This window comes from Melanotaenia boesemani, chromosome 6, assembly GCF_017639745.1.
Source record: "Melanotaenia boesemani isolate fMelBoe1 chromosome 6, fMelBoe1.pri, whole genome shotgun sequence".
Classification (NCBI taxonomy): domain Eukaryota; kingdom Metazoa; phylum Chordata; class Actinopteri; order Atheriniformes; family Melanotaeniidae; genus Melanotaenia; species Melanotaenia boesemani.
Window position 1 is genome coordinate 5,568,626 of NC_055687.1, and position 22,589 is coordinate 5,591,214.

At 39.6% G+C, this 22,589-nt stretch overlaps 1 protein-coding gene across 1 annotated transcript; it reads right to left on the reverse strand.

Moving 5' to 3' along the window:
* Positions 1–620: 620 nt before the first annotated feature.
* Positions 621–20,857, reverse strand: rab11al (RAB11a, member RAS oncogene family, like). The gene is made up of 5 exons (XM_041987123.1): positions 20,538–20,857; positions 9,866–10,061; positions 7,847–8,040; positions 5,215–5,295; positions 621–2,255 (listed from the first exon to the last, which is right to left on the reverse strand). Exons 1-5 carry the CDS (start codon positions 20,575–20,577, stop codon positions 2,116–2,118), a joined length of 651 nt encoding a protein of 216 aa, XP_041843057.1. The 5' UTR covers positions 20,578–20,857; the 3' UTR covers positions 621–2,115.
* Positions 20,858–22,589: the final 1,732 nt, after the last annotated feature.

The following is a 22,589-nucleotide window of genomic DNA, read 5'->3' on the forward strand; positions in this document are numbered from 1 at the left end:
AACTCTGGGAGTTAGCAGCCAGAATCAGAAACCATGTCTGGATGCTCGCGGTGTTTCTAAGGTGAATGTGGGGCTATCCCTGATCCTCCAGACTCCATGGATAGAGAGGTGTTGATAACCAGATTGCTGAGATGTTTACATGTGTAACACCTCTACTAAAACATCTGGAAAACTGCTCAGCTTCACTTTTTTAGCTTCTACTTTTGCACAGTTCCTCACCAGACATTACATTAATCATTCCTGGATGAACTGGGCTGCTACCCTCTGGCTTTCACTGAAAGTAACGTGGTTTTCTTTTAGGAGGAGATAACATTTACATTTTCTACTGTGTTTCAAGTGAATTTACTCTGACAGTAACATTTTGATTCTGACACTTCTGTAGTAATCTCACATGTCTCAGCTTTCTGTAGAAACCATGCTTGTACACACAGTCCTGGTAGGACAGGAGGCAGAAAAAATAGGCCTCGTCAAGAAGGGGTTAAATTATACTGCAGGTTAAGTACCAACGTCAAATCTGGTTAAACCTTTAGTTTTTAAACCAAATAAACAAAAAGAGACAAAGTATAACAAATGAGATTTATTTATTTATATATATATATATATATATGTATATATATATATATATATATATGCAGTCCACAAATATACATATATTAGAATAAAGGTTTAAAAAGCCCTAACCTTCACCACCCAGTTTAAGACCTGTGAAGTCAACAGAAATCTGTGTTGATGTGAAAACACATCAGCAGGATAAACACCATCTGTGTCCATAACCTTTGGATTTAATCAACCCCTCCTAACGCTACAATCCTTTCTCCCTTTCCTCATCTATTAATCTATTAGATACTAACAAACCCAATCCTGGCTGCTGAAGTCAAACCCCCCCGTTTGACAGGAAATAAAGACAAGTGAAAGAGAGGGCAGACCTCAGGGAGATCCCAGAAGGCAGAGTCCTGTTCCAGTTACATACAGTGTGAAGAGACAGAAAGGAGTAGGTGAGCAGGCAGTGGAGGATTTCATTTACAGTAAAACAAACCATCTCGGGTACATCAGAGACCACAGGAGCAGGGCAGGGCTGAGTGCCCTCACTACCTCATCCCCTGAAATATTATCCATCCATCCCAGCTAGCAGGCAGCAGCAGCACAGAGTCATCCATGCATTTAAACCAAATCTTAAATCCTTTCCTTTGCACTTAAAAGTGTTGAGGGGTGAAACGGTCATAAGGAAAGACGATGCAGTTAACCTATTCATGAGTGATCCAGCTATCCCGTCTCATTTAGAGTTAATGCTGTGCAAAGCTTGCAGGAGCATGACTCATCTCTGGAGCACAAAGTGTGCAGACAAGGAGAGCCTTCCAAATAAAGATCAGAAGCTATCAAACAGAAAGAGTATGTCACCATTAGGGAGGGATGTTATAGCTCTGAGAGGCCTTGAACCAACCAACCAGGTCCAGCATGGGCATTTAGGAAAGATGACTTAAGAGTCAGCGTGAAGCAGCTGCAGGTAGAGGTGAAAAATCTAAAGCAGTCAAACCCTTGGGCCAAACAAGACATTAATCTAGTGTTCAATAAATACAGTAAGGGGCATAATCAGCTAAATGTTCTGCAGTTTGTAGAAAAACGGGAAGGACAGAGTTGTTCTTCAGCGTTTTGGAAGTGGATTTTTACAGCCCAATATCCCAAGAGTGGGAGCAGAAGGGAAGCATTTACTAGCTTGTATAAAACTGCTTTCAAAAAGAAGAAGATTTAGTAAAGATAGAAACTGTGATGAGATACAAAAAGGACATTATAGTGTGTTAAAGTTACATAAGATTGGGAATCAGTTCCGATGACCCGTCCACTGAGTGCCTGGTTCGTTTTCTCTCCACGGATCTACTGATCCTCCCTCACCACACATCCTGTCTGTTCCTCTAAACATCTTCACCATCCCTCCCTCCCTCCCTCCCTCCCATCTTCCTACTCATACGACATCACATCCTAACCAGAAAACAGACTAATCAAAGCCGGCACAGCGCTACCTGTCTCTCCGCTCTCCCTGTCCATCTGCCTGTCTTTTGTCTATCTGGCTGTTTCTCCGTTTCTGTAGAGGTGAAGGAGGAGGTCAGTGGCAAAGTCTCAGTTGGTCTGGCAGCAGACACCCTTATTGGACGAGTGCTGGGTGGGTTCGACCGTGATGGGCACCACGTTGGAGGCCGGTGAAAAGTCCGAGTTGCTTTGTCCTGACATCTGCCTCTGAGACACGATGTTGTAGATGGCTGCAACGGAGAGAAGGAAGACACGGAGTGAGTTAGGAGTAGATGCCGATAAATCCAACCAACAGTGGGACATATTGTGATAAGGACAAACAGCACGGCAAAAACTGAACAACAACTGTTCTATCCAGACTCCTGGCAGCACAGAAGGATTCTTTCCATCCTAAACTGGCATCGTTATGTCATGTGGCAGAATCATGTCTCCGTTCAGGCATTCCATGAAGCTACAGCTAAAACTGTAATATATTAAAGTGAGCATCATTGGCTGCATGCTGACGGTTTCATACAGAGTACACAAGAGTTCAAGCAGAGAGGTTAACTTCCAGTGTTGCTTTTTTATTGCTGGTTTTCTTCCTCATCTTTCACCTTCAAAACGTTTCTAAAGGATTCAGTTGAAATGATGGCTTAGATGCCACCGGGGTGGCCAACCGATGCTCTTCAGAGCAAACACATCTGACTTACTGGTGTAATTTACCACCTTTCCTCTGATTCACAGCCAGATGTGGAACCAAAAGCAGTCCTGAAATAATCTGAGAACATTTAAAGCAAAACAAGATTCCTGGCTGGGACGCATCAGGTGGCAAAACTATGACTAACAACTACAAACCCTACACAACCCCTACTGCTGTGCATAAGTAAACAATAACCCAGCAGGATGACACCCCCTGACCTGTAATCTGTCTTGTGTTAAACAAGCGATGGTTTCTCTGCTGCACAGGGTCTAAAGTTCAGCTCTTATTGGCTTACTAATGCACTGCTGACTCGTTCCCGGCCCTAATGAGCTAATTAGCAGTACTAACTCAATAAGGCCTGTTGGTTTGAAGTTTTTATAAATTAGAAATAGGTGATAAAGCTGTGGTGTTGGCTCGAGCAGAGCAGTCGGAGAATTCAACAGAGCAAAAAGCAGAATACAAATGGCACATAGTTGCAGACTGACGCTGACTGGCTGTGGGGCAGTTCAAGTGGAAGCACCACTCACTATTGGATTGTCCCTTTAGGCTCTCCGGTGGTTGAGTCACCACAATTGCTTTTTTTACCTCTCTGTTATCAAATCTCCAAAAAAAAATAAATAAATAAATAAATAAAAAACAACGCACTTGTCATTGTGGCCATAAGCCTCCTGGGGAAATGGCTCAAATGTTTATGTGGGAAAACCTATTTATGATCCAGTGTCAAAATTTCTCTCCTGAATGAGCAGATACATCTGTTACAGTGGAACAAGTGGATTAGTGACCACAAAGACCAGCTGATTGTGTTTTTTTCTGGTGATTGGATTTATAGAATGCCTGAGTTTAATTTTAGACATTACAAACATTTTACTTTAGAAAAAAGATTTGGATGTTCAGGCTGAATTATGAGGAGCCAAAGCTGATGGGATGGATTTTGCTGCCATCTAGTGGCAGACGTGAGGTGCTGTTATATAATCTGGCTGCAAGTATAAAATACCTGCAGATAAAGTACTTTGCAAAAGTCTTGAGCCTTCATTTGTTTACAATTTTCTCTCAACAGTCAGAATTTCTCCTAATCTTTTAAAGTACTCTTGAGCAAAACTTCTCCAGGCTTTGTTTTATTTAGTCAAGCCCACAAGCTTGACCATTTTCAGAGGAACGACACTAAAAAGGACGACTGATCATCCTTTTCAGTGATGGGTGTAAAAGCATGGAATGCATTACCATGCGAACTCACAGGTTTTAACATGCTAACAAATAAATGGATGAAACTGAAACAAGTCTGAACATTGAAGGCAATAAAATCAGATCACACTCAAATATGCATGCGCACACGCACACGCACACACACACACACACACACACACACACACACACACATCCCTCAAACTTTCATTTATAATCCTTATTCTATTTCTGTCTTTATACTTGTGCTTCTTCCTGCTTTTGGCATCTTACATTTTATTGTAAATATTAATCTTATTGTATGATTTTTTTACTGGTTCTGATATTTTAGTATTTTTTACAGAACCCTGCATGCATGACATTTACTTTATGATTTTATGAAGCAATGTTTTATGCATTTGTTCCCGTTAAATAAACATGTAAATGAATGAATAAATCAACATTGACTTATGAATCAATCAAGTATAAACAGGCTCCTAACTCGAGGGATGAACCAGTGATGTGTGGACACATTCCAGAGGAAGGTATTTTAAACTGGATGTCTGACACATCACACTCGTTTCTTTCTATTTATTTGGTCTCATTAATAAAAACATCAAAGATAACCAGGTTTTAGCTGAAAACTTGGCCTATCGCAGCACGGTGTGCAATATGTCCTTAAAACATCTGAGTAAACTGGACAAGTGGAGGACAAAAGAAGAGGAATCGGGACAAAAATCCATCTAAAGCAGATGAACAGGATCTGAAAGTAATGATCTGGAGAACTGGGAACAAATCCAGCAAAGACCTGAACCAGGACCAGACAAATGCATCTGGACCTTCAGCTGATCCATCCACTGTTGACTGAAGAGAAGTCACATGACACAAGAATGGATCACCCCAGAACCCGGACCTCAACATTATTGAAGCAGTGTGGGATCCTCTGGACAGAGAACAGAACAAAAGGCAGAAATATCTAAAGAAGAGCTTTGGAAAGTCCTTCAAGGGTCCTGGAGAACTGTTCCTGGAGGCTCCTTAGACAAACAACGAAGCTTGTTCAGACTGGGATGAAGAATAAAGTTGATAAGACCAAATATTCACTGTCCAGCTGTACAAACTCTGCTTTGGCCTCATATACTGTATTTACATTTGTAATTGTACATATTTCAGTAAATTCCTACAACCGTTTTATGTTTTCTGGAAATAAGTAAAGAAATAAAGAGTGGCGAAAGACTTTTGCACAGTACTACGCTCAATAGCTCAGCACTTTTGAGAGATGAGGTTCCTTCAGGATTAAACTTCAGGTTTTGACACAAATAAAGTAAAAAGTGAGCAGATGTGAAACCCACCTGTTAGAATAGTTTGGAAAGCCAGTTCCACATTAGAGGAGTCTAACGCCGACGTCTCCAGGAAAGACAAGCCGTGCTTCTCTGTAAAACACATAAAGCAGCATCATGGTAAAAATAATCCACGACTTCCATAACAACACCAAGCTGACGTGTTCTGCACAGATCCCACCCACAGGTTTCCAGTTACCCCGTCACACTGGTTCCAGTTACAACCACTCCACTGCATTACAGGCATAGTACACACATATTCCAACACAGGAACTATCTAGAAAAGTATTATTACTATATATAAGACTAAAAATAAATAAAAGAAAGCATTCTTCTCTTAAAACCAGAAGTCCTGAAACTAAAACAACTAAACTGAACTTCTGTAAGTTTTACAAAACAAAAAAAATGTTCAAATTATTATTTAGTGAAACAACAAGTCCTGGTTAGTTAAATGACAAAGTAATGACTTTTTTTATTATGTGAAATGTTGCAGCGTTATTACAAATTGGGCTAACATGGATCACTTAATGGATTTGGTTAAAAATGGACTACAATGAACTGAACTGGTGCTTTCAGATGACTGAGAATTGGTGTTTAATTTAATTCTATGTTCTTTATGTAAAACTTCCCCATTTTTTATGATTTGTGACAGTAAGTGACGTTTGGGGAAAAGAAGCCATCTAATCCCACCTCCTTACTTCCTTTCTGTAGCTGCATGGAGGGTCGTGGGGACGACGTGCTGGTTGGCAGGTTATAATTGTGTAAGCAGAAATATTTCCCGCTGGGATCATTTCCACCTTGTGAGTCGGTCAGAAACTACCACAGAGGTGGTTCTTCACTGACGGACACTTTTGAAGATCTTTCCATTGATTTTTGTCACTAAAACGAAGCCCCACTTTGAAGCTAGTAATCTGGCATCACAGCTGCTCCTCTACGTGGTGGTCTTCATCATGCATCCTCGCTGCTGTACACACATCTAATGTACATCTGTTCTTCCTGGCACAGATCCCTCCTCAGTTTGTTCTGTGTTTTTGTTTTTTTTGGCATCAAAAACTGGTTTAAAGACCGCAGGTGGTACAAATGGTAAAGTCTGTTTTGTCAAATACATAGTATTTTTAAACCAAAACAACCCTTTTAATATTATGAAAAGTTCCTAAGAACAATAAAATAAACTTGTTTTATTAGCGATAACATAACACCAGATTAGATAAGTTTAAATAATCCCCTTGAGGGGAAATTTGTTTTCCACTAAACAGTGTATGGATTAAAACTAACAAAAAGACAATTATAGCACTTTTAATAAAAGAAAACAATCTACAGCAGATCAGCTCAGTGACTAAAATGATTCATAGAAATAACAAAGACCCTCTAAAAACATCCATTAGAAGCCAGGGACACAACAAAACGTTCACTAAAAACTAAGAATACTAATGTGTTTGTTAATAAAATCTGAATAAAAGACTTTCTAAAACGTTCAGTACAAACCTGAAGCATAACGAGACGTTAACTAAAAGAGCTTTTAAAGCTGGTAGAAGATGACTTCCTAACGATGAAACTTTACTTTGGACCTTGTTCTCTTTCCAAACGTGGACTCGGGATAAACCATCACCACACAGAGCCAGCTGATTTTAAACACACATCCACACAGAATTCACCCCAAACGAAGCAAACTTTCCCAGCAAACAGACTCGGATGTGAATCAGAGGCTGGTGTGAATGCGTCTGCATAGACCTGCTCACCACATGTAAACTAAACATCAGAAATTAGGTCAGTGGAATAGAAAACAGGTTTTGAAATAACCTCATCCCTCTGAACTTCCTAAGTTCTGCACTTAGCTTCAACTGATGAAGACATGCAGCAGATGTGACACATATGGATGCTTCAAGAGAAAATGTGTCATAAAAATCAGTTTTCACAGCTAGGACTGGGCAATTAATCCAATTTTAATCACAATTACGATCTGGGTTTTCAACGATTATAAAAACGAGATGGTCCGATTATTTGCTCCTTTTCGGTTTCCTCTGGTGCTGTTTTCAGGTACAAACCGAGCGCCACTTGCAGCGCTCTGCTGCAGACTCCTCCCACAGACTCCTCCCACAGCCCCGCCGCTTTGCTTTTATTCAACTCGAGCTGCAAACACCTCTCAAGTTAAGGGCGGGACACACGGGAGGCGACGTCGCTCCTTTTCCATCATTTTCTATGGAAGTTGCGCGATGAGGTGGAAATCGCTGCCCTCCTCCTTCGCCACCGCTACAGACCGCACCATAGAGCTGTAAATGACGAGGGGTTTAAACGTGAAAACAAAATGTCTCCACACTAATATTTTTTTCAGAACATAACTGCTGGTCTGAGACAAACAATAGTGGGAGACCTCCCCCACCCCCCTTTACTCTTTCTCTAATCATGTTAAATAATCGAGATCTCAATTTCAATCAAAACAATCGTGGTTATCATTTTTCCTATAATTGAGCAGCCCTAGCACACATGCAACAAGTGTTAGGATGAATCATTTCCACCATCAGCAGCAGACTGAAGCAGCTGGGAATCCGTTCTCTCCGACCTGACGATCATCTGATAAACCAGGTCCTACAACCTGACAAGCCCATAAAGGATCCAAAGGTGTGTGCTCAGACGCTGTCAGTACCTGCAAAGGCCTTGGCCTCGTCTGTGGGCACCGCCCTCAGGTGGCGCAGGTCGCTTTTGTTGCCCACCAACATGATGACTATGTTGCTGTCTGCATGGTCCTGCAGCTCCTTCAGCCAGCGCTCGGCGTTTTCGTACGTCAGGTGCTTGGCGATGTCGTACACCAGGAGAGCTCCGACTGCTCCGCGGTAGTACCTGCACACCGTGAGATCAGAAGAAAATGTGAAGTAGAGTCACAGTTGATTACGACATTCTGTGGAGGCCTCACACAACTCGGCCAGAAGAAACTGAAAAAGTGATGGCTGTGGGAACAGGAATTTAAGATTTATTTATAGTTTTAATCACTTCTGATAAAGTTTGTGATTTGATTCCAACTTCATTTGTAGATGGAGGACAAACCAGAAAAGTTTGTCACTGATAATCAGGCTAAAAAGAAGCTGTGATCTCTGGCTTCATCTCGGTTTGAGCCTCCAGGACTGACCGCTCAGGCTGCTTTCTGGTTTACATAAAAAGAAAATAAACAACTGTTTTCAAACTCCGCTGGTCAACCGCTGACTAAAACCAGAAAGGAAGGTCACATTACAGCAATTTCAAAGCTTCTGCTTCAAAAAATGATTTCAGGATCCTTTTTATTGATCTCATGGTAATAGTCTGCACTTACAGAGCTTTTTAACCTTGTTAGGCTGTAAAAGTGCTTTACCATCACTCATTCAGCCATTTACACAAACACTCAAACAGCACTTCTTATGATACATGTGCACTCTGTATACACAGAGACTTTCTCTACGAGCACGTCGGTGGAAACACAGAGTTCAGCATCGTGTCCATTAACAATTCAACAAGTAGAGAATCAAACCACTGACCTTCCAGCTGGAGGACGATCAATAAACTCTGTGTGGTTGGGAATCTATTTTAGTCCTCTAAAATAACATTTTAATTAAACATTTTTCTGTAGCTCAGAAGAAACAGAATTTAGTAAAAATCTCTCAGCTCAAGGTCCCAGTTACTGTAAAAACGGGTTGAACTGTAACACCGACCCAAAGATTTGACTTGTAAATGAATAAATTAACCATAAACAGGATTTAAAACACGAATCTCATCTGATAAAACACTTTGGACCAAGTTACAAAATCCACCTTTAACAAATGAAACAACTCGGTAAACCGAGCATCCTTCTCAGCGTGTTGCCGTGTGTTTTACCAGCGTCTCAGCAGAACACCAACAGCTGATTATTGAGATCAAACAGTAGAGGATTGTGGGAGCTACGCTCCCAAACCTGCATACTGACCACTTCAAATGGAAAGCCTTGCAAATGGGACAGTGCATGGTGCGCCACTGTGGCGTATTTAGCCGACGAACCTGCACTTCGAAGTACGTAGACCTGAACCGGGACAGATTCATCGCTCTGGTCAGACTGACCGACCAGAACGATGAGTTGCAACTTTTCTGTGTAATTCAGTTTTCACCTTGTCTGCTGGAAGTTTACCTGGAACACTTCAGTGAGTATCTGCGGAGCACTATTTTCTCTTCCCTTCTTAACCAAACAGCGTTTTATCCTGGAAACCTTGACTGTACACACATTTCAAGTTGCCTTCTTGCTTTTTTATGTTTCTAGACAAAAATATATCCGAATAAGTGACATGCTAAAGTAGCAAAGGCAGCTCATGCCCCATCAGACTTGTCAGTGCAGGTGGAGGTAATGCTGCATCTGAACTAGAAAGTCAGACTAAAAGACTGCATATATAATTATTCATATACATATGGAAATATTCTAAATATTCTACTCTAACCCCTAACCCTATTCTAATATTCTTATGGAAACGTTTCATAAATTGATTCTGTCAACACATTTTGTTTGACTTCACGAAGTTCCCTCCATGGATCAGTGAGGTGGATCAGGGAATTCAGACAGATGTCTGATCCGTGAATGACTTCAGGATCGGAGCCCGATACCAACATTGGATCGGTCCCAACTATAGAGTCAGACCTACACAGAAGCAAGAACTGATGACGAACTCACGCAGAAGTGATGGCTCGGTATCGTTCCTGTCCGGCCGTGTCCCAGATCTGAGCCTTGATGGTCTTGCCCTCCACCTGGATGCTGCGTGTGGCGAACTCCACCCCGATGGTGCTCTTGCTCTCCAAGTTGAATTCGTTGCGGGTGAAGCGAGACAGCAGGTTACTTTTCCCCACGCCTGAATCTCCGATCAGCACCACTACAGACAAAAGAGTCGAGACAAAGAACGACACTCAGCACGGTCTAAATGCAGGCAAATGTTTGGACTTTTTCATGATTTCATTCTTATTGACCATATAAAATACATAAAACTGCATTACAGTATGATTTGATATTTAATGTATATGTATATGATGCAGCTGTTAAAGCAAATACAAAACAAACCATTGTTTCTAATATTTTAAGTTTATAGAAGTGAAACTGATTGTTTGTTTTTGTAATTAAAGTCCTATTTCTTCTGAAAGCTCTGTTTGCCAGTGATGCTTGGCGTCGTTTCCACCCAAAACATCAGAAACTCAGGGGATTCCCACTCAGTGTACACTGGATCATAGCCACGTGCTCTTTTCCAGGGATGTATACAGACCCAGCATATGAAGTGAGCATGGAGAACACAGGAGGCAAGGCAGGTTTTTCTGTCTCTCCTGTACAAAGCAACTCAAAGTGCTCCACATAAAACATTTAAAGCATCACAGAAGGTGCAAAAGAAACATTAATAATAGAAGAATTAAAATAAACTAATAAATAAATAAAAACAGAACAAGATCTGTCCATCACAGCAAAGATTTCCACCAGTGTGATCCTCCAGTGTTAACCGGTGTTGATCTGTTTTTATCACAGTTGAAAGGTGTGAACAGAAATCTGGAATTCCTGAAGTAAATTATATTAAAACGCCAGAAACACAGGTAAAAGCCGTGCATCCTGGATGCATCACAGGAGGCTCAAAAGGCTGCTGAACGCAACTTCATTCTCAGAATGATTTCATTCATGCAGCACCTCGTCTTGTCTTTGTTCCCTACTAGAAGTTGCAATAGCAGACGGACCAGACCAGAAACATATGCCAAGAAGACAATCTAAAATAGAAAAGGGCCCAATGAAATCCATTTCACTTCTTCCCAAATTTTGTGTTTTTTTTTTTTTGTTTGTTTGTTTTGTTTCATAAAATTTAAAAAATTCAACAGGAAAATATTCTTCTCTTAAATATATTTTATCTCGTCTCTAGAGGCTGTAATGACATAGTTGCTGGAGCATGGAGGGGTTGCATGCAGCAAACACTGGCAGCTTTTTAGTGTTTTCTAAGGCAACTTTTCTTTCTTTCTTGGACAACTTCAGTGATTCTGATGGTGGTCAGCTGACTTTCTGGGGAGACTTGAGCCTTGCCAGTGCAGGTCACGTCACAAAAACAGGAGGCTGCAGAGGTCAAAATTTGTTCCACTCTTGTATTGCTTTCCTTACCTAATTGGCTCAGAAACCATTAAATACTCTTATTAGGGAAGCAGATCACATCCTGACATGAGCAAAGTCCATAATATTCCACGTTTTACAACCATTTCCATTTTTATTGTCAAAATTTCTTGATTCTGTCATGGAAATCATAGTGCCCTAATAGTATAAAACAGATTAAAAAGCTAGAAATAACAGTTACAGGGTGAGGAATCAACAATTGTTCTGATAAACGGCAGCCACAGATGCAAATACTTTTAACCTTGAAGGACAGTAAATCAGTTTAAACTTACAGAGAACGGAGACACGGATGTGACCTCTTCTATGTGATTTGTTCTGAATTTTTTAATCTGCAAAAGAATGACTTAGTCTTTACGTATGAAAGTATGAAATGTCCCTGAAGGGAAATAAAATTAAATGGTTTAGATACCAGAAATTCATATAACAGCTATGGACAAACATCATAGTGGTAACTTCGTGTTGCTCTCTCTGCGTTTGCATGACAGCATCATTACACTCCTGACTGGGCATGTACTGGTGTGCTTAGTGCTAAAAAGAAAAAAAAAATAGAAAACAATGTATGTTATCATACATTATGTATGTTATATGCCCTTCTCTCAATCACAGTCCATCATTTCCTCAGCAAACACAACCTGTCTGAGCTGCATGTCAGACCCTCCTCCCACATCTTTCCATGTCGAATGGCGGCATTCACAACACTCTTCCTTGTCCTTTTAGTCACCCGACTATTTGCAGAACTTTGATGCAGCATTATGACCACCTCCCTGGAGAGATTGCTTTAACATTTGTGACTTTGAATACTTAGTTGTGGACGTATATCTGAAAAGCCATCATCTTGTCTCTGCAGCAGTAGAGTCGAGCAATTTAGTTTACCATTAATTAGCCCAACAGTATGTCCAGTCATTCTAAATGCTCTACTACATGATGCTCTAGAGCAGGGCTACTCAATTCGGTCTTACGAGGGCCGCAATCCAGCAGGTTTTCCATGTATCCCTGCACCAACACACCTGAGTCAAATTAGGTGGCTCTAACAGCCAATCAGGTTCTACACAATGACTCATTAATTTGACTCAGGTGTGTTGGTGCAGGGATACATGGAAAACCTGCTGGACTGCGGCCCTTGTAGGACCGAATTGAGTAGCCCTGGTCTAGAGGATAAGGTCTGACCATTAATTAATCTCCATACAGACAAAAAAGGCCATCACAAACAAATTTAACATAAACATAATTTAATAAAAATCCTAACAAGTTTAATTCAGCTGTCAGTAGGCCTGTCACAATTCTACAATTATAACTGAGAATCTTTTGTCCTTGTTTTTATTCATTCCACTACCAAGTCTAATAATAATTCAATGGCCCAGATACACATTATAAAGAGTAACATCTTCGAAGGTAAAAACCAAAATGTTCCCAAGTTGTTGTGTTTAGCTTTGGAAGTAAATCCATGACGTTAATGTCAGATGTTAAAGTAGCACTACTTCATTTTCTGACCCTAAAAATTCTGTGCTTGTGATTCACTTTGATGGCACATTGACATTGATTATGTACATTTCTGGAGATACTGTTACCCTGAAGCATCCCGAGGAATTAGGAACCACACTTGACTACTATTTTTTGTTGTTTTGTTTTTTCCCATTACAGAGCTTCACTTTACGGCACCGCGTTGCACGCCAGCAACTGGATGTTAACACAGTGGTCTTTTTTAAGGTGCACTGATGCTGATTCAGCAAAGAAACGCAAGAAGATGATATTGGAGAAAGAGGAAAAGAAAGAAAGTGACAGAGCAAGAGATAATATGACTCAGCATTAGACTAACTTTTACTTACTGGACAGAGCTCCGAGAAGAGACAGGATGAAAGACAGATGAAGAATTAGCAGCCGTGAAGGCTGTCTTGGTGAGAAAATTGTGAATCTTTTGGGTATACTACAATTTGACAAAAAATGGATCAGATTCAGTTCATTGCATGAAAAAATGCATTTTGCAATGCATTAGAGTCAACTGTATTAAAACAGAAATGAGCTTGAAAGATGAGCAGAATACTATATGTATATATGTGTGTATCAGAGTTTATAAAAGTTTTACGTTTAAACAGAATTAAGTATAAAGTATTAGCTTAGCTAGGAGCTCCATGTTAAATAACAGATTCCTGGTGCAGGTATCCTGGTACAGCTGCTGGTTAAACCTCTGCTCATGTGCCACTCAGCAACAAGATAAATCAACTCTGTTAGACACACGATTCTCCTTAAAAATGGAAAATTACTTCTCTTAGCTTCACCCAGTTTATTCATGTGAAAGGAATTAAAGTGATTATGATCAGCTGAAATAATCTCAGTCATCCTGACGTAATGACTGTCATTTATAAAACTGTGTGTAGCAACGAGGACTACAGGTGGCGTACGTAGGGACAAAGGGAAATGCGGTGCACAAAAACTTCCATATTCCAGATGCGAACACACGTCCCACGTCTGTTTCCGTTTATAAATCAGAATCAACTCTAAAGTTGCCGCACATGAGGGAACGCCTTGCCTCGCACTTATGGTGGCTATAAAAGGTCAGGTTAACGCTTATAATAAATATTCATCATATCATTTCCATCAGTCAATTTTCTGCATAGCTACAGGTGGTGGAAACACCCTGATTGTAGCTTAGAACTTAATTGTCTGCACATGTTGGCAACAAACTGTCTGCTTCATTATTTAGCGTGAATGGATTTTATAACATGCAAGTTTTGTTTAACAATGACAGAATATATTTTACCGGTTGAAATTCTTATTAATAACAAACGTCTCCGTTTTGCTTGTAAATCCTGATTTTTTTAAAAGTTTTTTTTCTTTTTCGGGAGTATCAATATCAATGTGCCTCTTTATTCATTTTTGCAAATAGCTGTAATATATAACATGCAGTGTGAAAGGTAAGATTTGATTTTGCATCACATCATTTCCTGGATTTTATTCTGTACCGCTGGTGTCGCCGTTTTCGGTTTCTCCAGATTTTGTGCGTACGCCAGGGTCAGAGTTGCCGTGGAGGTAGGAACATTCTCCCACCAAGTTTTGTTTTGATAAATCCCGAAAGTTGACTATAATTGGCAGACGCCAATTTCTGTATGTACGCCATTTTTATAAATGTGGCTTCTGGTCACTTCCAATGTGTTGAGACAGCGCGGCTTAAAAACCTTTAGGCATCAGGACCTCACCTGACTCTCATATTTGTAGCAGAGGGAAGAGGACAAAGGCAAGGATGACTGAAAGTCAGCGGCTTTAGAAAATCATTAATTAGCCCAACAGCACATTTAGTCTTTTTTAATGTTCTTTCTGGCAAATATCTCAGCGAGAGCTCAAGGTCTGGCCATTAATCATAGTGCTTTACAGTTGTTCAGAAGCTTACAATCACCTCACAGCAAAGTTGACCCCCTCTAGCTGAGTGTGAAGACCAGTAGGATTTACTCAGTGACTGGAAAAGCCGGCATTAGTGATAAAAGATAATAACAATGCGTCACAGTGGAGTTGACTTTTGTTTGTTTAGTTGTTGTTCTTTGTGAAAATTCAGACTTCAAATAGGATACACCAAAATGTTAAATGTAAAAGAGATTACTTTAAAAAACTTAATACATAAAGGTGTTCTTAAATATGATCTCATCTCTCCATCTTTTGCTGTACCTCAATAATGAGAAATCATTTATACTTTTGCTTCATGTTTTTCTGTAAATTCTCATCAGCAGCTACACAGTTCACTTAGAGGAATGAGCTGATAACACTGTCCCGCTTTATTTAAGGTTAGGAAATGTGAAGCAGTTCAAGGCATGGCTCGTGTACCAACTCTCAACCCATCGAGGGATCTGAGAAATCTGTAAATTTGAGGATAACAGTTATTTTTGCTGCTGTGAACTCTCAGAACAGCAACCTCAGCCAAAAAGGATGGAATCCTTCCGGAAGGGTCTAAACATGTCAGGTATGTGCAACAGATGACGTGGAAACTATCAGAGAACTAGACCCTATGAACTTGTTTGGTTCACGCAGTACTTCGTTGAATTTACTCTGAATTTTCGTAACAGTTTGAATTCTGAAATCCAGCTTCATTTTCATTTATTTATATGATGCTACGCATTTTTATTGCTTTGATTAAACCTTTTATATTATGTCTTAACATGATTTTCACTTGTTTTTGTACTGCTTGTATTTGTCTATATGTTTGATGAAGCACACTGAAAGAGCCTGATCTGAGCACGGGCCGAATGGTGGTGTGGTGGTTAGCACAGTGGGCTCACAGCAAGGTCACCAGTTCAAATCTCAGCTAGGGTGGGGGTTCAAACGTGGGTCTTTCTGTGTGGCGTTTGCATGTTCTTCCCGTGCGCGTGGGCTCTCCTCCTGCCGGCCAAAGACATGCATGTTTGGGTCATTGATCATTCCCTGTGAGCGGGTGTTGGGCTCTGTGTTGGCCCTGCGAAGGACTGGTGGCCGGCCTCGCCTGTCGGCTGCTCTGACAGGCTCCTGCAACCCTGAACTGGAACAAGTGATATGGAGAATGAAATGCTTTCGTGTCTTTTTAGTACAGCAGTTGACAGATCTGCTTATTATATTCAGTCTTATTGATTTGTTTGGTTTTTTTCCCAGTTTCTGTTTACTGGTGATCGACACGGAGTTGATATGACTTTCAGGAAGAAATGTTACTCTGACTGGACTCATTAGCAAACCTCTTTGTGAAAGATGAGGTGAGAAAAGTGTCAGAAACATCGGAGGGGATGACCTCTGTCTCCCCTGGTTCTTTACCTGACATCATCCCTATGCCATGAATGATGGTGGAAATTTGTTTTCAGACCTGAACCAAACTAAAGTTCCAGTGTCACTTTGTCCAATGCAGATCGGTGATTCATCACAGAATCTACAGTCCATGACCGCTTCTCTTCAGCCCACTGCTTTTCTTCCGTTTAGTCATTAGTGATGGTTTATGTTTGACTTTTCTGGATGCAAATTCCACTTCTTTTACTCATAAACAGATTCCTGTTTCTGTACATTTGTTTTTCCATTTCTTTTGTTGCGCATGTTTCCACCTTCAGGCCATATTTCTGTCCTCATACTTAAACATCTTCTTTGGTTGACCTGTATGTTTCTCCTTTTGCAAACTTCCTATTTTGAAACTGGGAACAGTCTCTTTTGTCGACATGAGTTACCATCTAAAAGGACTTTTATGATCCTGGCAGCACTTTTGTTTCCTGCCAATCAGCGAGGTGTTATAGATCAAATTACAGGGTAATTCCATATTTTTTCCACACTAACTGATCAGACAGTTAGTCTGAACACTTAACATTGAACTTTAAACCCTAAAACTCCTCTAGATGTCTGACGACCCCAAACACTATCACTTACATTATCAATAGTTCCTCAGGAACAGTAGGGTGTAACTCAGTGAGATAAATTATGGTGGATTGCTTGTCCTTTAAGTGATCTACAGAAGTTTTCATGTCATTTATATCCTATCCAGGAAGTTCATGATCCAGCAAAAAACATGTAGTTTTCATTCAGAGACTATGTCCATGAATAATCCATGACGTTATTATTTATCACATTTTCTAATAATAAAGAAAAAAGAAAAATCACTATTATTTCTATGCTGCTAAGAGACATCTAGACCCAGAAATTATGATGAAGCCCCTTCCTGTCAGAAAGTTCTCTGCCTTTCTGAAAAAATAAATAACAGCTGGAGGAAAAAGTGTAATTATGGAAATAGTTTCTGTTGTTTCAGTGCCAGTATTTTTTCTCCTGAAAGCCGAGACTTGAGAGAATGATGCAGATGAGAAAAGGCTTGGTCACTGTTGATCTGTGTGTTATTTCTACAAAGTTCTGTTAGTAATAAATTCTGTTTTCTTGTTCCAGTCGGCCTTTATGCTGCTATATCTATTCATTTTCATGATTTTGGCCTCTGACAGCTGAGGTTGTCCAGGAAACATCAGGTCTGCATGCTGAATGGGATTAAAATGGTTGAGCTTCTACATTAATTTAAGAGAAATGGCTTGGAGTTTTTTGGGTTGACGAGTGTAAATCGTGTAAAACATCAGTTTGCGTGGCCTCAGAAAACTATATGACATATTTCAAATAAAGCACACCTACACAAGAGTAAGAAAAGCCAAAGGCAAAGTTTTCTCAAGCTTATTATTTTTAATTATGCTTAATATTGAATCATGACAGCTGAAATAAAGGCTTCTTCTCCTATAACTTAGAGAACTGAGCAGTATTAGGGTGGCTGTCAGTCAGAATAATACTTCCACAACTGTCAGGTGAGTCAGCAACTCACCACCCTGAGGTTAGGAAATAGGAACTTGTTTTAGGAATGTTGAAACTTCATTAACCAACAGTCCACTTTGTTTGCACTTCTATCAAAGCAATGCTGCTACTTATGAACAAAAACATGTATTAATTACAAACTAGTCCCCATTTTCCTTCCTTAGTCTAGCTTAATAAATAATGAAAAGATGGGAAGTAAAAGGGGGTTGCGCAATCTAACAGTGTTAAAGGTAACACTGCAAATCTCACGTCATTTTTCATTTCATCTGGCACAAAAGAGCTTGGGTGGAGAAGAAAAATCATTACACAACATTTTCTAGGTCCTCTGCCACCAGACTGGTAAAGTCAAGTCTGCATTACACACCCATTCACTCCTCTATTGTTCAGTCTGAATTCTTTCACTAAAAGATACGGCAGCCCTCTATCACCTCTTACAATCCTGCACCGAGCGATGCTGCCACGTCTGTGACTGGACAAATGTAAAAATGAAACGAAATAATACTGAAAGTCTGTCTCTTCACTGAGGTTAATTGATGGACTGATATCCCCGATTCCACATAAATGGAATGAAAGATTGACTCCATAACGTTCAATTTCTTCCACTTATGTCAAATTAAAGCAGCGTATAAGCCTGGCTAAGGCAGCCCGACTTAAACTATCTATTTTCAGAAGGGAAATTACTTTTTCATCTGTGAGGATTTTACTCAATTAAAAGCAGAGCTGAAAGTGAAAACATAAAGAAAAAAAAAAAGATATATATATATATATATATATAAATATATACATATATACCCACACAACTCAGCTTTTTTGTGATGTCAGAATGAACCTTAAATTACATTTACATGGAAACTTAATTTTACCTTCTCTATACCTTTGAATGCACATGTACAGTTCAGTGTTTAAGTACTTGTTGCAAAACATGCTGTAATCTAACAAAATGGTTAAACACACAGTGTCTGGACCATGAATCGACCACTGAAGGTTCTGAATGTTCTGGTTTAATGGCAGCTTGTACGTAAACAGTCCTCTTCAGCAGGCCAAGAGAACATGTAAGACATTTTTATATTTTGGTTTACCCCCCACAGTTATTAGCTTTTCTTTAAATAAAGTTTTAAATGAAGGAATTACTGTTGCATGATTATGTTTAAATTCCATACATTCATGGTATAGTACATGATATAAAACCAGTGTTTTTACATTTCACCCAAACTGTTAACTTAATATCCTCCTATAATAAATAAATAAATCAAGCAACAGGTGTAAATGTAACTGAGTAGTTGTGTAGTTATATGTGTTGTTAAAATGTTTTTAAGTGTAAATCCAGGAGGGTAATGACTGTTTAATACCAGAAATATTGTAGTGTTTATTGTCTTGGGTTTTTGTGGATAACTCTGTTATTATAAATCTGTTATTGTGAAATAATGGTAGAACAGGAATGAAGCTGATCAGCTGTGTTGTAGTAATGTGTTGGGGATATACAAGTTCATACATCTGCTTACTGCTTTTCAGACATGTGAGGAGAAATCATTTTAAAAGTATAAAATACTCTACGTGGCAGAACATGTTTGAAATAAAACTATCTAATCTAAAAAAGTGGCCATGAGTGAATAAGTCCAAAACATGCAGTTTCATAGCTTTGAATAAAATGAGCGTGATCAGTAGAAGGAAAGCATTTCAGCAGGATGTCCACCTGTAGGAAAATACTTGACTCACTGAGAGCTCACCCAGCTTGACTCACTTGATATCCAGCAGTGAACAACAAAAGTAGGACAAAGGCATTAATGTTGGTCCTTTACAGATTAATCACAACCCGGAAGAGCAGCTAAAACTGCCTCAAGTCGAGGCAAAAGATTCATTTCATCTCCAGAAAACACTTTATCGTATCCGACAGGGAGTAAATTTAGTCTATCCTGTGGGATAGAGATTCCTGTGGCCACACACACTTCATGCAGGTTTTTCCAGTTTGACAACATGTGCTTATTTAGTGTTATATATTTGAAAGTGCTTCAGTTCCCCTTAATAATAAAAAAAGGTACAAATGTTAAAGCCTAACACAGACAATCAGTGCCTCTCCCCAGGTAAAACACCTGTGCTACCAGATGACCCATTAAGGGGTGTTACTGCAAGATATTCTGCCATCTTTGACTAAATTAACCTTTTATTATAGCTTAATAATCATTTATACCATTTTTAGTAGATAAATCCTTAAATGCAAACTTAAAAATCTTAGCAGTAATATTACTTTTATCTTCATATTGTATTTCTATTAAATCTGAAAAAATGTTTATAACAAAATACACTTTTTTATCATCCGTATACATTAAACATTAAGTTAAACAGTAAAAGAGCAAATAATGTTGATAGAGGTTTATATTTAATCTTTTCTTTAGGGAACAAAACATTTTTGGCTAGTAAATTTTACATATATTAACATTTAAGACTGCTTTGCTAATTTTGTTTAGATGGAAAGCGGAATTCACACCAAAGACCCTAAAAAAGCTCAGTTTTCTATTTCCCTTACAAGTTAGACAGCATTTGACTACTTTTTAACGCTTTCTTCACGCCATGCAGAGAAGATTTTCATGCCCAAAATGCCAATCTCAGGAAACTAGAGGCGGTGGTGAGACTGAACCCTTGTTGACCAACGCTGCATCCCCAGATGATTGCATCATCGTCCCGCAAGATGATGCCTGCTTAAAGCGAGACATAAGAGTCCCATAATCTGGCTCCCGGCGAATGTGAGGCCATTATACAACTCGTGAGACTAAAAAGTTTCCGCTGGAGGCAGGTGTACTGGTCTCTTCGTCGACTCACCCCCGTCGTTAGATACGCTGGTGAAAGCAGCTGACAACCCGGCATCAAATGACGGTCGTCCGCTGGTGAAGCGAACATTCAGACATAGGGGTAAACGGTAAATAAAAGAGCCACTCACCTTTAAAGAGATAGTCATATTCGTCTTCTCTGTTCGTCATAGTTTCTCCTCTTCGGCGATGAATTTACTCGAAGTCGAACAAAACTTCTGGCGTATTCAGCTACTTCGCCGCCGACCACCGTTCAACGACTTTGACGTCAACAGGGAAAACCGTCAGTTTTCACTCACGCGACCAAGATGTGAAACCGCCGTGAGAGTGAAGAAGAAGACGCTGCTGTTGTCCACAAACGTTTCTAAAACAGGTAATATCAACAACAAGCCCGGAAACTTAAGACCAGTCTTCCTCAACCTCTGTCACTTGCCATTGCCAAGGCAGCACGTAACGTCAGCTCCAAGCCCCGCCCCTTGCTCGCTCCTAATGGTCAATAGCTGATCGACACCTGTCTCGAGCTGTGATCTGATTGGTGTGCTGCGTTGTCGCTTACGATTTAGCGGCTGGTCGTTAACTTGGGAGACGTACGCGCTCCCGAGCAGCAACAGGTAACCTCAAGCCTCAGGTTGGTTGGCAGAAGCAGAGAGGCCCAGCTGACACACAGCAGGCTCGCGCATATCTTCCAGCAGCACGTGACACTGACTTACAATGCAACACTCTGGGGTCCAGGAAAACAGAACAAGTCTTAATGGAAGTTTCAGAGTTGATCAATGATAAGCAATACGCAATATATCCCATTGTGCTTTTATTTATTTAAAAAAAAAAGTAAAACGATGAAAATTGTCCAGATAGTTTAGAAATGATCTTCTGATGATTTTCCTCACTGGAATTTTGTTAACGCCCTCCTGAATGCTTCAAACATCCAAAACTTCTGCTTTTATAGACTTGCACATCAATGATGATCAATTAATCAAGCGCATTTAATAAACAGCACCTTGATACTACTTAACATTTGAACCCCTCCATAGTGGCCACAGCAGACACCTATTTAAAAGCTGTTTTCTGGTACATTCATAGAGATGGTTTAATTGTAAATGTGGACCATCAGATACACTGTAACTCACTGTAGAATAAATCTAATTTATCAAACACATTGTAATTACCAAGTTTGACTTAGTGATAAACAGGAGAAGGTAGTGATACAGCTATGTTATCAGAGTATTTATATAACTATGATAACACTTTATTTTATAATTATTTATATAGAATAGGTTAAAATAAATAAAACTACACAATTCAAATATGATTAATAAATAAAATAGCATGACTGCACAGGTCTATAGAAGTATTTTATTGTGAAAAAGTGACATTGTTTTTTTTAATAATTCATGCATTAAAGATTAAATTTATATGAAGCCCCCAATTTTCCCTGAGGACTCTCCAAAGGGATTAATAAAGTATTTCTATTCTACAGGCTGTGCAGAATTATTAGGCAAGTTGTATTTTTGAGGATTAATTTTATTATAGAACAACAACTATGTTCGCAATGAACACAAAAGACTCATAAATATCAAAGCTGAATATTTTTGGAAGTTGGAGTGGGGCTTTTTTAGTTTTAGTATCTTAGGAGGATATCTGTGTGTGCAGGTGACTATTACTGTGCATAATTATTAGGCAACTTAACAAAAACCAAAAATACCCATTTCACTTATTTATTTTCACCAGGGAAACCGATATAACAACTCAAAATTTACAAATATACATTTCTGGCATTCAAAAACAAAACAAAAACAAATCAGTGACCAATATAACCACCTTTCTTTGCGAGGATACTCAAAAGCCTGCCATCCATAGATTCTGTCAGTGTCTTGATCTGTTCACGATCAACATTGCGTGCAGCAGCAACCACAGCCTCCCAGACCCTGTTCAGAGAGGTGTACTGTTTTCCCTCCCTGTAGATCTCACATTTGATGAGGGACCACAGGTTCTCTATGGGGTTAAGATCAGGTGAACAAGGAGGCCATGTCATTATTTTTTCTTCTTTTAGACCTTTTCTGGCCAGCCACTCAGTGGAGTACTTGGATGCGTGTGATGGAGCATTGTCCTGCATGAAAACCATGTTTTTTTGAACGATGCTGACTTCTTCCTGTACCACTGCTTGAAGAAGGTGTCTTCCAGAA

Coding starts and splice junctions, on each gene's coding strand:
- rab11al (XM_041987123.1), bottom strand. CDS start 20,577: ATGACGAACAGAGAAGACGAATATGACTATCTCTTTAAAG. Junction 10,062..20,537: donor ATATGACTATCTCTTTAAAG/GTGAGTGGCTCT, acceptor TTTTGTCTGTAG/TGGTGCTGATCGGAGATTCA. Junction 8,041..9,865: donor TACCGAGCCATCACTTCTGC/GTGAGTTCGTCA, acceptor CACGGTGTGCAG/GTACTACCGCGGAGCAGTCG.